Consider the following 13,698-nt stretch of genomic DNA (forward strand, 5'->3'; position numbering starts at 1 on the left):
TTTAAATCCCCCACCATTACAACCAAAGAAGCTTTGATGTCTGACTCCCATCCGGTAGGTTGATGAAGCTGGTCTGATTGCCAGTGTGATGAAAAATTCACGCATTTCTGCTTTACAAAAGCTACTAGGCCACTATGGTCTGTAGGCTTGTGTTTTTACAGTGTTGAATGCTGTTTCTAGTAACTCCTTATTTTCACTGCAATGTCACTAGTGATGGCATTAGAATCTTTAGCTTAAAAGTACAGGCAACAGATTAGCTTGTTGCCAAGTCACAACCAGAATTACCTGAGGTTGTTTTCTTAGAGCTCTGGAAAATAAAAGTCAAGTACTTGAAAAATGAGAGCAAGATGGAACGTGTGACAAAGCCATCTCAAAAATCCAATAAAACAGGAATAAAAGAGCAGAGAGAAGAAAACGAGAGTTCTGAAATAACAAAATATTATATTAAGCTTTCATGTACTGCTCTTTAAGGTAAATGGACATTTTCTCTTAAGATGATTTAAAACCACTAATTATTTTTATACATCTTTTATGTATTCAGAAACACACTGTGCTGGAATATGTTCAATCTAACACAATTCTGGCAAAAATGGAGACGTGATTGAAATCCAGCCACTTTGGAGACTAAGCCAAAACACATCTCTTCTAAAGAGCTCATTATTTTTTTAAAAGAGAAAAAAACTTTTAATTGGTTCACATTAAGCTCAGTAGAAATGAAATAAAAGTTTATCAATATTTGCAGATTCATCCAGTGATCGTGGAGGCACATTCTTCTCTATCCAGCTCAATAGAGGAGCTGAACCAGCATACTTTGGATATCATTTTTTGATGTAACAAAAAATAAGGAAAATGATAACAATCATTATAATGATGAAGTAAAATAACCTTTCCAGCGTTAAGCCTTGCCAGGATAGGGGGGGGGGGGGGGAGAAACCAAACTAGCTTTAAAAGTAACTTTTACTTTTTCAAACATTCTATAAAGGTTTAATTCAGAGAGTATTTTGAGCAAAGCAGTTCCAGGCTTTTGAAAATCAAAAGCTTTCCATAACTTAATTCCGCCTAATTCCTAAGGGCCTCACTGTAAGATGGCATTAAAGAATATGTAAAATGAATACAAAGAGAAAAAAAAGGAGTTTTCTTATTTTCTAGAGCTCAAGCAACACCCTTCTTTATCCGATAAATTACAAATTTCCTTTAATAATTGGCTCAACACTGATCATCCAGAGAAGCTGCCCAATTTATGTACAACTGTGGTAAGAGCTGAAATGTATCTTAAAAGTCAAACTACCCTTCTCCATGTGAAAGCTTTAAGCATGAGTAGAATATAATTCCTGTTACCATCCAGATCACCTGAAGCTCAGAACTAACCACGCAGTTATGTTCCTCACATCCATACAGCACCACATGGGGGGAAACTGGCCACAGAGGACAGATTCTATCCTATCTTTTCTAAACTAATTTCATTGCTGAATAGTGGGACATCTGAGGTACCGCTATTCTAATTTGGGGGCATTTGAGGACAATGGTTTTAGAGATATCTCAAAATGTACCTTGTCACGTTTTTATTTCTGTAAACAGATGTTGGCAGTGACTGTGGGCTAAAATTTTTATTCATTATCCTACATTAAATCAAATCAGGTTTATTTATTTTTTTTAGCCAAATTTTTTTAGTTTATTTTGGAATCCTTTAAAATATTTCTGAATAAATATTTTTACTGACTCTGGGCAACAAGATTTCCCCACTTCATCACTATTTAAGGTATGTTTGCCTTTACACATAATGCATATGAACACATAAGGTTTCGCATATATGGGCACTTAAGTGACCAAAATGGGACAACAAAATTAAGAGCAACAGAAGCTATTGCTGAACTTAACACCGCAACTTTCAAAGTTTAAAGCAACTTCCCCATTCTTAAGCACACTTACTCTCGCACATACGCTAGCTAAGTAAACATTGTGTTTCACATTTCACATTTTTTAAAAAAAAATTAAACCATTCTCGAGAGGATGGCTTTTGGAAAAAAAAAAAGATCTGTGACCAATTCTCGTTTTTTTCAAATGCCACTACCGTTCACTAAAGAAAGGAGGACGAAGAAGGTGGAATCAAGACAAGGAAGTCAACGAAGAAAATTATGAGCACTCACCAAGCCTAAAGAAATAAAAATTAAGTGATACACTTTTGCTTCCAATTATTACAAGACTGCTCAACAAAAACCCTGTTGGTTTTTACCTACAGTATTTATCAAAGTTTTAAAAAAAAACTTGTTAGGGAGGAAAATACACGACACCTGGATGAGTAGTCATTTAAAGCTTACATTTCAGGGTAAGATCCCTCTTCAAATTTAAAAGCCAAGAGAAAGTGGGTGTCATTTCCTTAATTAATTTTGTGAGCAGGCCTCCAGAAAATTTTTGCTTCCACTATATACAAGAACGGTCATTTCCACCCCCCCCCACCCCCCACCCCCGCCCCAGACAGTAGCTTGCTAGAGCTGAGAGAAACAAAGAGAATGAAAATTATTTTGTTTCCACCCTGATATAATCTCCAGTCAGCACTAGTGGCTTAACTTGAGTTACAAACTGGGATCTGTTGTTATGTAGATTCCATGTAGTTTACTGTTAAACAAATGAATGCTGTAACCAATTTGAGATGTAAAAAAAAAGTTTACAGGATGATCACCTGCACCCTCCTGTCCCTTCAGGAGAGCCGATAAAACAGCAGCAATGGAATGTTAAACTCGTAATAAATAATTCATGTCTCACATTAAAAAAAAAATACAAAAAGGATTAAATTTGTGTTTCAGAAAGCCATTAGCTTCTAATCCTTCCCCAATATCAGAAAAGACCTTCATTTGAAGTTTACCATTGAAAGATTGTTACTTAGAGGTAATGAAAAGCAAAAAAAGAAGAAGAAATAATAATAATACAAATGTAGAGCTGTTCCTATTATGTGCTCATGACAAAAACAGTAAGGAATCTTCTCAACAGGCGGGTAAGCGAGTTCTCAAGTTCTACTCAGGAAGTTTTAATGCCATTACTTCATTCTTCATTTTGAAGTACTGGTTGAAGCGAACAACCGCGTACCTGTGTGACCAAACAAAAGCCTTTGGTGAAATATGATTTCGGGTACAGCTTTTTTCTATGAATCCTAATTTTTTAACTGTTAGGCTCACTTACCTAGTTTTTCCTGCCATCTAGTGGCTATGCGATGTTCTTGTAAAAATTGTCAAAGACAGGCAGATAGCTTTTCCAACTTATTTTTTAAAAAAATATTTTGGGCCAGCTTATATAATATGGATAGTAAATTAAGGTTATATTTCTACAGACCTTTCACTCGGCCAGAGGTCAAATTGGTTAGCGAATCTCACCCATTCAGCATTTATGTTTTGATTTCATGTAGCCAAAACTATTAGTACTATACATTTTTAATTGGTATTTATAACCAGCATGCTTTACCAAGCCTTAATAAGGTTAGGATTATGGTACCAGTAAGCATGGCATATATCTGGGGCTATATTTTGAGACTTCAATTCCCATGTCACTTTCAGCTAATGTGGCACATAATCATGCTGGCTGGGGTATTATGGGAATTGAAATAACACATCTAAGGGATACCTGGTTAGGAAAGGTTGAAGCACTGGATTTATTGGGGGTGGGGGTGGGAAGAAGCATGAAAATTGGACACTTCCTGCATTCTCGCTCTTTAATCTATTTAAATTAATTCAAAATGATTTAAATTAGGCTCCACTTATTGTTGTAATGGGTTTTTAAACATTCTAAAAGTTAATTTGGTTGAGCTGCAATTCTCTGAGAGGGAATAAAAATAGTTTGCATTCATAAATCATTAGCACTTGATCACAAGCACTGTTCATCAAACTTTAATCATTATAATCAAAGAAGCAGCTCTTTCTTTATGTGTTTATGCTTTATTATACTTTTATGCAACCAACTATTCTGGAAAAAAAATATTTGTATCAACAAAAATCTATTTCGCAGTCAGTTACAGTTATTTCAAATTTAAAGATCTGTATTTTAAACCCAAAAATGTTTTTAAAAAGTATTACTTGAAAGCTGAAAACAATATTAATACAGAATCTTGTGAATACAGAAGATTTTTTTATATAAGATAGGATGACTCTGTTACTTACCCTAGAAAATCGAAGTCAATAGTCGAGTATTTGGCTTGAATTAGGGCCCACAATCCCCAGAAGAAATGAGAGGCCTGCAGAGGAAGACAAATAAATCCTGGTCAGTGAAACTAGTCAGAATAGTCTTGTTTTCAGAGACTACTTAGAAAAAGCAGTGCAAGAATAATGAATGCTCAAAGTATGACGTTAATATTGCATTCCATTGTATTTGAGTATATGATGATTTGAGTTTATGGCAATTTGGGCCAACAAACTTCTAAGGCCAAGATTTATAACAGTCTTCCCCAACCTCAAGTTCTGAAGGCTCCCATTATACTATACTTTTGTTTCCTTTGAAGAATGATTTAATACTTCTACAAAGAAAAAAATACAGTAATATGTAATTTAATGTAAACGTTAAAAAACACATCTATTCTATGAATTTTCAATATCAAACCACAATTTAACAGGTATGGTTAACGAGTTTTAAACACAATAATGAAAATAATTCTGTAAACTTAAAACTGAAGAGGTATATTCCATTGGTATGCATAAATATTAAGGTTGCAATATCTAACACCCAAAATATGTTTTGAAAGATATCAAATCTCTCTTATTTACACAGATGATGCATTTGTTACCACTTTATTTTATAATTGCTTAATAACAGTTCCTGTTTTTTCTACATTACCCTACCGTGTGATACCTCATAAAGATCAAAAACAACTTAATTTCTCTAAATTTGTTCACGTGACTTGCAAATTAGACCTCATGCATAATAATCTGAAGTGGTAACATGGCACATATTAAAGCCCTTTACACATACTATACTAAATAATCCTATTCAATTCTACAATCTGACAGCTCTTATAAAATTTGTAGTTCAAAATAAAATTGAAAAGCAATCGAAATCAAATCAAATACACACACACACACACACGTACGTATTGAGCTTATGTAGCCAATAAGCTGTTTTTATGGGAAATATTTTTAGCCAAGCAATTTATTAAAGTCACATCTAAGTATTAGATCTCACATGAGTAGAGTAGTGGTTAAAATTCTGTGAACCCTCTTGAAGTTTTAATAGTTCTCCATAAATATGACCTAAAACAGAGGTCCCCTATCTTTTGGGCACCGGGGACTGTTTATGTCAGGGGTCGGCAACCTAAAAAAGAAAAAGAGCCACTGGGAACCGGTTCCATCACAAATTAAAAAAAGAGGGAGCCGCGTGCGTGTGTCCATGCACGCGCATGCGCAAAAAGGTTTTTTGCGCATGCGCGGACGCACGCGGCTGCCATTTTTAAAAAAATGAGATGGAACCGGTTCCCGGTTGCCCGATGGCGACGGCCCGTCTGCAAAGCTGCCGCTTTCGGCAGCTTTGCAGACGGGCCGTGGCAGCTTCCGCAAAGAGCGGCGCCCCTGCCCATTCCGAGAGGTGCGCGCGCACCTCTCCGAACGACCGGAGGTGCGCGCGTACCTCCGCGCGAATGGGCAGCGGTGCCGCTCTTTCAGGAAGCCCGCCGCGGCCCGTCTGTGAAGCTGCCGAAAGCGGCAGCTTAGCAAACGGGCTGCGGCAGCTTCCGCAAAGAGCGGCGCCCCTGCCCATTCCGAGAGGTGCGCGCGCACCTCTCCGAACGACCGGAGTTGCACGCGCACCTCCGTGCGAAGGGGCAGCGGCGCCGCTCTTTCAGGAAGCTGCCGAAAGCGAAGGGGCAGCGGCGCCGCTCTTTCAGGAAGCTGCCGAAAGCGGCAGCTTCCTGAAAGAGCGGCCCGCTGCCCGTTCGCGCGGAGGTGCGCGCGCACCTCCCCAAAGGTTTGGGGAGGTGCGCGCGCACCTCCGGTCGTTCGGAGAGGTGCGCACGCACCTCTCGGAATGGGCAGGGGCGCCGCTCTTTGCGGAAGCTGCCGCGGGCCCGTCTGCTAAGCTGCCGCTTTCGGCAGCTTCACAGACGGGCCGCGGCGGGCTTCCTGAAAGAGCGGCACCGCTGCCCGTTCGCGCGGAGGTACGCGCGCACCTCCCCAAAGGTTTGGGGAGGTGCACGCGCACCTCCGGTCGTTCGGAGAGGTGCGCACGCACCTCTCGGAATGGGCAGGGGCGCCGCTCTTTGCGGAAGCTGCCGCGGCCCGTCTGCTAAGCTGCCGCTTTCGGCAGCTTCACAGACGGGCCACGGCGGGCTTCCTGAAAGAGCGGCACCGCTGCCCATTCGCGCGGAGGTACGCGCGCACCTCTCCAAAGGTTTGGGGAGGTGCGCGCGCACCTCCGCCCATTCGGGGAGGTGCGCGTGCACCTCTCCAAATGGGCGGTGCCACTCTCCATTTGGAGAGGTGCGCGCGCACCACTGCCCGTTGGAAGAGGTGCGCGCGCACCGGGCGGCTGGGAGCCGCAAGAGACGGCTCAAAGAGCCGCATGCGGCTCCGGAGCCGCAGGTTGCCGACCTGTGGTTTATGTGGAGATTTTTTTCGTGGACTGGAAGAGACATGGTTTTGTGTGCTGCCTGCATCCTGCAGACAGGATTTTGCTCATTTGTGTAGCCCTGTTGCTGGCATGCCACGACCTGGTACCGGTCCACGGACCGGGGGTTGGGGACTCCTGACCACATTATTTGTTCTCCAAACAAGTCCTAAAACTAGAGACAACCCAATTAAACAGAAGACTCAAAAACGTATTTGTTCATTTCTTTATTGAAGAAAATGATCTGAAGTTACATATCTGTGAGGGGGCAAACATATGTAAACCTCTAGGATTATCAATTTATTTGAATGGGAAATTATAGCCAAGTGTTTCAATTAATGGGGGGTAGTAATCAGAGCAAGTGTGGGAGGTCCTACCTTATCAGGGGAGCTAGAGGCAGTCCCTTACCTCTTCGGGGCTGGGAAGGGCCAGGCCTGGAATGGCTTAGTGTGGATACGTGGCTAACGATCAGTAACATTCGCTTAACAAAACTACAGTTAATGCGGTGGCTAAGTTGTGTGTTCATGTGACATCTTATTTTATGACAGCACTGTTAGTGAGACCAAAATTCCACCCCAATTATGGTTGTTAGGATTACCTATACAAATTATGTTACAGGACCTGAAGGAGGCAGCTCACGCAAGGAACTCAACCAACATCTGTGTTCAAGCTGTTCTGTAAGGAGGAAGGGATTAAATCCCCCTATGATGAGGTCCACGTCTGATCAACAGACACTGGAAATGATTAATTGAAGTTATTGTGACCCAAAGTGCTGTGCCACTTACTGAAAACAAAGCTTTTGCCTCACACAAACATGTAGCTTTGATCACTTTCAATAAATAAGTGAAGACATTTGATGTCTTTGACTCGATTTAATTGGATTCTTTTCTGCCTAGCTTTAAGGCCTGTTTGGGGAAGAGATCATATTTTAAGTCAACTTGATGCAGAAGTATTGAAAATTTAAGAGTTCACAAACTTCTAATCATCTCGGTATGCTAGCACTTGATAAATCATCTTTCCTAGGAGTATCTGCATCCTTTGGCAGCCCACACAGCTGCTCTGCGGAAAGGGCGGGCACAATCGGCCACTTTGCTAGTGACCAACCGCTCGGATGAGGCCAGCTTTCATAGCAGCTCTGTGAGTCGCGAAAGGGATGGATTACCTCTTGGAGAGAGATAATTTGTGTCTTCCAACACACTAAGGAGAGCACCTCTTTAAAACCCTTTGCAAAGCCCTCATGTAAATGTACAACAAGATGTATTTTTAACAATAAAACAGCTTTCAAGTAGCAGAAAATATTCAAGTACTTCCCAGTATATGGAAATGACCTTATTTCTATAGCACTTTACTGTACAGCTCTTTTCCAGCGAGTCTGCGATGTTGAGAACTACCGCATTTTGTGGCATACTTTATTTAATGCTATATTTCAGTGTGGAAGATACGGGCAGCCTTTGACTCGCAACAGTACGTTTAGCGACTGTTTTGAAGTTACAGTAACCCTGACAAAAGTGACATATGACTGGTTGCCACACTTACAACCGTTGTAGCATCTCCATGATCACATCATCAAAACTCAAGACGCTCGGGAAGTGGTTCTTATTTATGAGGGTTGCCGTGTCCCAGGGTCACGTGATCCCCTTTTGCGACCTTCTGAACAAACAAAGTCAATGGGGGAAGCCAGATTCACTTAACTGGGTTACTAACTTAATGACCGCAGTCATCTACTTAACAACTGTGGCAAGAAAGGTCATAAAATGGGGCAACATTCATTGAACAAATGTCTCGCTTCGCAACAGAAATTTGGGGCTCAATTGTGGTTGTAAAGTCGAGGACTATCTCTGACACTGCCTGTTTTATGAATAACTACATTCCAAGTACCGTAATTTGGTTCTGCTCTCATAATAATGGCAGAAAATAGAGGCTAGTTAGGAAGGTCGTCAGAAAACAAGTCAACATGGTTAACACTTGTGCATACCATCCCCAGGATCAACTTGGTGACACTTGATAAAAGCCCTAGAAACTTTTTTGTCTCTGCAAATGAACAGTGTACAGATGGTAGTAAGCAATTAAAACAGACCCATTCCTATTTTCTAAGGATACCTTGGTTTTGACTGGAAATAGGTGCTTTGGAACATATGGCAGGGTAAACACAATTGTCGGTGATTATCATTAAAGCAAGGGACGCGGTGGCTCAGTGGGTTGGGACGCTGAGCTTGTCGATCAGATGGTCGGCAGTTTGGCGGGTCGAATCCCGAGTGCCGCATAACAGAGCTAGCGCCTGTTACTCGTCCCAGCTTCTGCCAACCTAGCAGTTCAAAAGCACGTAAAAATGCAAGTCGAAAGATAGGGATCACTACAGTGGGAAGGTAACAGCGTTCCGTGCGCCTTTGGCGTCTAGTCATGCCGGCCACATGACCACGGAGACGTCCTCGGACAAGCGCTGGCTCTTCAGCTTTGAAATGGGAGATGAGCACCGGCCCCTAGAGTCGGAAACGACTAGCACGCATGTGCGGGGGAACCTTTACCTTTATCATTAAAGTAGCGGTCTCTGTATCCATACCCTGAAGCCTCACAGCAGGTGCACTGTCCCGGAGTCAGACACAGCTGCTTTAATGACCACAAAGCAGATCCTGCCTTCAAGCTGCCATGTACTCCTAAATTACCTCTTCCCAAACTGCACAACCCTATTTATTTTATATCTGCATACGACGCTGTAAAATGCTTGTGAGTTTACCTTTAACTGCCACTTCTTTTGAGTCATCTGTGAATTCACACGTTATGCCCAGTGCAAAAGTCTGTTTGACACTTTTTAGAATTGTTGGGAGGAGCTGACTGCACCATGTACCTAAATAGGACTCTTCCTGAATTCATTATCTAAGACTCACACAGGAGATCTGAAGGAGTGGTGAAATACGCCGAGACAAGTGGGGCAGGAAGATGTGTTGTCTGAATTCAAAAGGTAAGGACTGAGGAAAATGTGGTTATGGCTTAATAATAAGTTGTCGTCCCCTGTTACTTTGGTGCTTCACTAAGATGAGTCGCTAATAAACTGCTTACTTGGAAGAGAATTGTTGTTGTTGTTAGCTGCGAAGTCGTGTCCGACTCATCGCGACCCTATGGACAACGTTCCTCCAGGCCTTCCTGTCCTCTACCATCTTCTGGAGTCCATTTAAGCTCATACCTACTGCTTCAGTGACTCCATCCAGCCACCTCCTTCTCTGTCGTCCCCTTCTTCTCTTGCCCTCCGCCTTTCCCAGCATTAGGCTCTTCTCCAGTGAGTCCTTCCTTCTCATTAGGTGGCCAAAGGATTTTAGTTTTAGCTTCAGGATCTGGCCTTCTAAAGAGCAGTCAGGGTTGATCTCCTCTAGGACTGACCGGTTTGATCGCCTCACAGTCTAAGGGACTCGCAGGAGTCTTCCCCAGCACCACAGTTCAAAGGCCTCAATTCTTTGGCGCTCAGCCTTTCTTATGGTCCATCTTTCACAGCCATACATCACAACTGGGAAAACCATGGCCTTGACTATACGCACTTTTGTTGACAGGGTGACGTCTCTGCTTTTTAGTGTGCTGTCTAGATTTGCCATGGCTTTCCTCCCCAGGAGCGTCTTTTAATTTCTTGGCTGCAGTCCCCATCTGCAGTGATCTTGGAGCCCAGGAAAATGGAAGAGAATACGGTTGTATAATCAACCAAAGAGGGTATTTTTCATCTCAGTCAGGAAAGAAAGGCAGAGCCTATGTGTCTGCTTAATATAATTCAACTAGGAAAGAAGCTCAAGGTTGCAGATGCACACTTGTGGAGCAAGTATGGATCAGAAGGGAGCATTTCTGTTGGGTAAGTTCATAGTAAAGTTTGATTGTTACCTCTACTTATTTAGCAAGATGTTTGGAGAAAGATCACACTCTTTGGACAGACTTTGAAAAGTCTTAAAAATCAGGATTAAATGCTGGTACTGGTAAAAAAAAAAGTATCATGTGATCACAATAAAAACAAAACTAAAACAGGCATATAAGAAATGAAACGATGCTTCCAACGCATTGCAAGTAGTCCTTGACTTACAGCCATTTGTTTATCCTAGTGCTTCCGCTGAGCCCTGACAGCCCCGTAGCTCCAGCCATCTGTCGCTCCCACTACTACTTTTCTAGGATGGTCGCGTACCACCTGCCAGGTGCCAATGTACCACAGGTGGTACCCATACCACTGGTTGAAAAGCCGTGATAAAAGGGGCAAGTTTGAAGACCCCTGCCTTAGGGTCTTCAGCAAGACTGAAAGCACTAGAATGTGGACAATGGGAACAGTATCATCTTAAACTTAGCATTTTATCATCAGAGGAGACAGTAAGAGAATTTGCTATCTCATTTGTTGTAGGAACATTCTAATTTAATGGATATAGACCAGGTGATCAGCAAGGTTCTGCTTAGAATTTAATGGAGCAGATACCATGGATTGATGGCAATAGTAAGAATTTAAGCTTAGTAGTTGCAGCCTTCACTAAGAATAAGACAGTAATCTTGGACCAAAAGAATGTTGGTTGTATCTCAAATATGGGATCTGCCTGAATAAAAAGTCTTTAAGAATATTCCCGTGACTAACGGAGAGATACTTGGAAAAGGGATCCAGTGGTTGATCACAGACATGATCGGGCAGCAGTCATGCCTTTGACCAAGAATATGGAAGGAAAATAGTACACACCTGCTTCTTTCTATCTTAGGCTATTTCAAAGAGTATACTGTAGATCCACATTGGGATCATGAAAGAGGATCTGGTAGGCAGGGAGGCAATTGAACTAAGAGAAATGGAACCTTTGGAAGCTGAATACTCATGAGATGGCTATTTACAATCTTGATGATCTCTATATAACTTAAGGGAAAGGTCTCAATTTTGACTATCCTGATGAGTAAGACAGTAGTGCAAAAGAGATCACAGTTGTCTCAGACCTCTTTTCTCAAATCAACAGTCTAGGGGGGAAAAGGCTAAATGAGGATTGAATAGTATTAATTAGACAGTCTTATGGTAGAACTGGTGGTAATGGAGTCGGAGGTCATTATGAAGGGGCTAGTGATGACGAGCACTGATGGTATTACCTAGTTTGGGCAATGAAACATCTGCAAGAAAACAACCAAGCTCAGAGAGCACCAAGGACCCCTGATACAGCAGAAGGATGACCACCTCAAATATGAATGTGCTGAGAAAGTGGTGGTCGCAAACACACTGAAGTGTGAGTAGGAAGTGTGGAAGGTCCCTGCCAAATAATTTCATGAAAGCCAGAAGATTTTGGAGAAGGCTTAGCATAGATACATAAACAATGTGTGCAAATCACAGAGACCACGCTGAAAAACCTGCTTGTTCAATAAGTAAAATAGCTGAAGGGCACCAGGCAAGATGGGCCTCCTCTACACACACACACACACACACACACACACACACACACACACACGAACAAAATCATAGTGTTCTTGCCAGGAATGCCATGATTTAAAACCATTTCTCTAGGACAAAATCCCCAACTGAAATTTTATTTTTGCTCCTAAAGAATAAAAAAAGACCAGAATTTTCATAGAAATAGCAAAGATGACAAAAGCATAGCACTTGTGAAATTGATATGGTCAAAAAAAAGAGAGACAGAGAAATCACGACAATCTTTTTTTAGGCATATGTTCTGGAAAATTTGAGAATGTTTTATTTTGGCTTTGAACTGTCATTCTGGAAGTAATTGAGCAGTTTTCTGAAAATTATTTCCACAAAAACTCCACCAAAGAACCCCTTGCACAATGAGTATGATCTGGAGGAAAAAAAACCCAAACATTCCACAATCCTACAGAACATTTTTTTTTCCTCGTAGGTTTTGCATGTACCAACTCAAATCTAGGAGCACTGAATTTTCACTGCCACAAAAGAGGAACAAGAGGATCTAAAACCTTGTCAAGATCACTTGCACCCGGTCCTGGTGTTAGCAAAATAAAATCTAAACTTACCAGAGCAAACTGGTTCACTTGGACATAAAGCAGCTCAACTTCTTTTTCAGTGACATCTGTTCCAAATCCTTTACATTCCTTGTAAGCTTCCAAGTAAGATCTCAACCACTGTTCTTGCAGCTTTCTGCTTGGATAGAGGTTGTAGTCAACCTCACTCACTCCTACAAAACAGTAACTCGTTAAAAAGGAAAAAAAACCTGAAATTTCAAAATGTTTAAAACAAATTCTGCATTCCCGTGTTCTACTTTGCTCTTTTATCTACCTCGGAATCTGAAACAGAAATGATGCGCTCGTTTGATCCATGTCTTGGCACCTAACATTCTTTAGTGTTCATCACACTTCCCAGCCTATTTTATTTAACATTATTTGTATTTAAAAAGATAGGGGGGAAAAGCAAAGGAGTAGCATTAAGAGTACTCTTTTTTAAAAAAAATAATAATAATTCCTTAGGCACCCATGAACATCCAAGAAACATTTTTATAAAATGAAATTGGGAGATGACTAGCCAAAGCTTTTTTTTTGCCTCTTGGTGCATGGGGGGGGGGTCTGACTGTGTGCAAAGAAGGTGGGGGGGACAGAAGAGCAGTTGGGAGGCAAGTGCTAGACCAGGGGTAGGCAACCTCGGCTCTTTTATGACTCATGGACTTCAACTCCCAGAATTCCTGAGCCAGCTTGGCTGGCTCAGGAATTCTGGGAGTTGAAGTCCATGAGTCATAAAAGAGCCGAGGTTGCCTACCCCTGTGCTAAACACAAGAAAGGAATAGAAAGGTAAGTATATCCACAGCTACTCTTTAAAGATTCCACAGGCAGGGCTTAAATCCAAGCGCAATCTCATTTCCCGTTTCACTCTACAGTTTTTAAATATTAAATTATAATGTCCCACCAAAAGACATTTAAGTCATTTTAGTATGGCCTTCTCCAATAAACTAGTCTGGAATGACAAGGTCTTAACTGAGGAAATTTCTTTTCTTTTACAAGAACTGCCCCCTTTATTTCTCACCCAACATTCTTATTTGGAGGTCAGAGGGGGATAGCAAACTTCAGGGCCTTTCTGAAGGGTTCAGGGGTTCATAGGGAATAGAGAGGTCTGCCAGCTTTTTATTTTACCTTTCATTTTCTCCCTGCCTTCAACTTGTGCTCTTGATA

General features: G+C 41.6%; 1 protein-coding gene across 1 annotated transcript in view; it reads right to left on the reverse strand.

The window, feature by feature from the left end:
• Positions 1 to 2,477: 2,477 nt before the first annotated feature.
• ETNK1 (ethanolamine kinase 1) overlaps positions 2,478 to 13,698 on the reverse strand; it is a 32,411-nt gene continuing 21,190 nt past the window's right edge. The window contains exons 6-8 of the mRNA XM_083365264.1: positions 12,553 to 12,713; positions 4,149 to 4,222; positions 2,478 to 3,084 (exon numbers count right to left, since the gene is read on the reverse strand). Of these exons, the coding sequence (XP_083221390.1) occupies positions 3,012 to 3,084; positions 4,149 to 4,222; positions 12,553 to 12,713 (308 nt within the window). The 3' untranslated portion in view covers positions 2,478 to 3,011. The remainder of the gene's footprint in view (positions 3,085 to 4,148; positions 4,223 to 12,552; positions 12,714 to 13,698) is intronic.

Source organism: Vipera ursinii (assembly GCF_947247035.1).
Source record: "Vipera ursinii genome assembly, chromosome: 6".
Lineage (NCBI taxonomy): Eukaryota > Metazoa > Chordata > Lepidosauria > Squamata > Viperidae > Vipera > Vipera ursinii.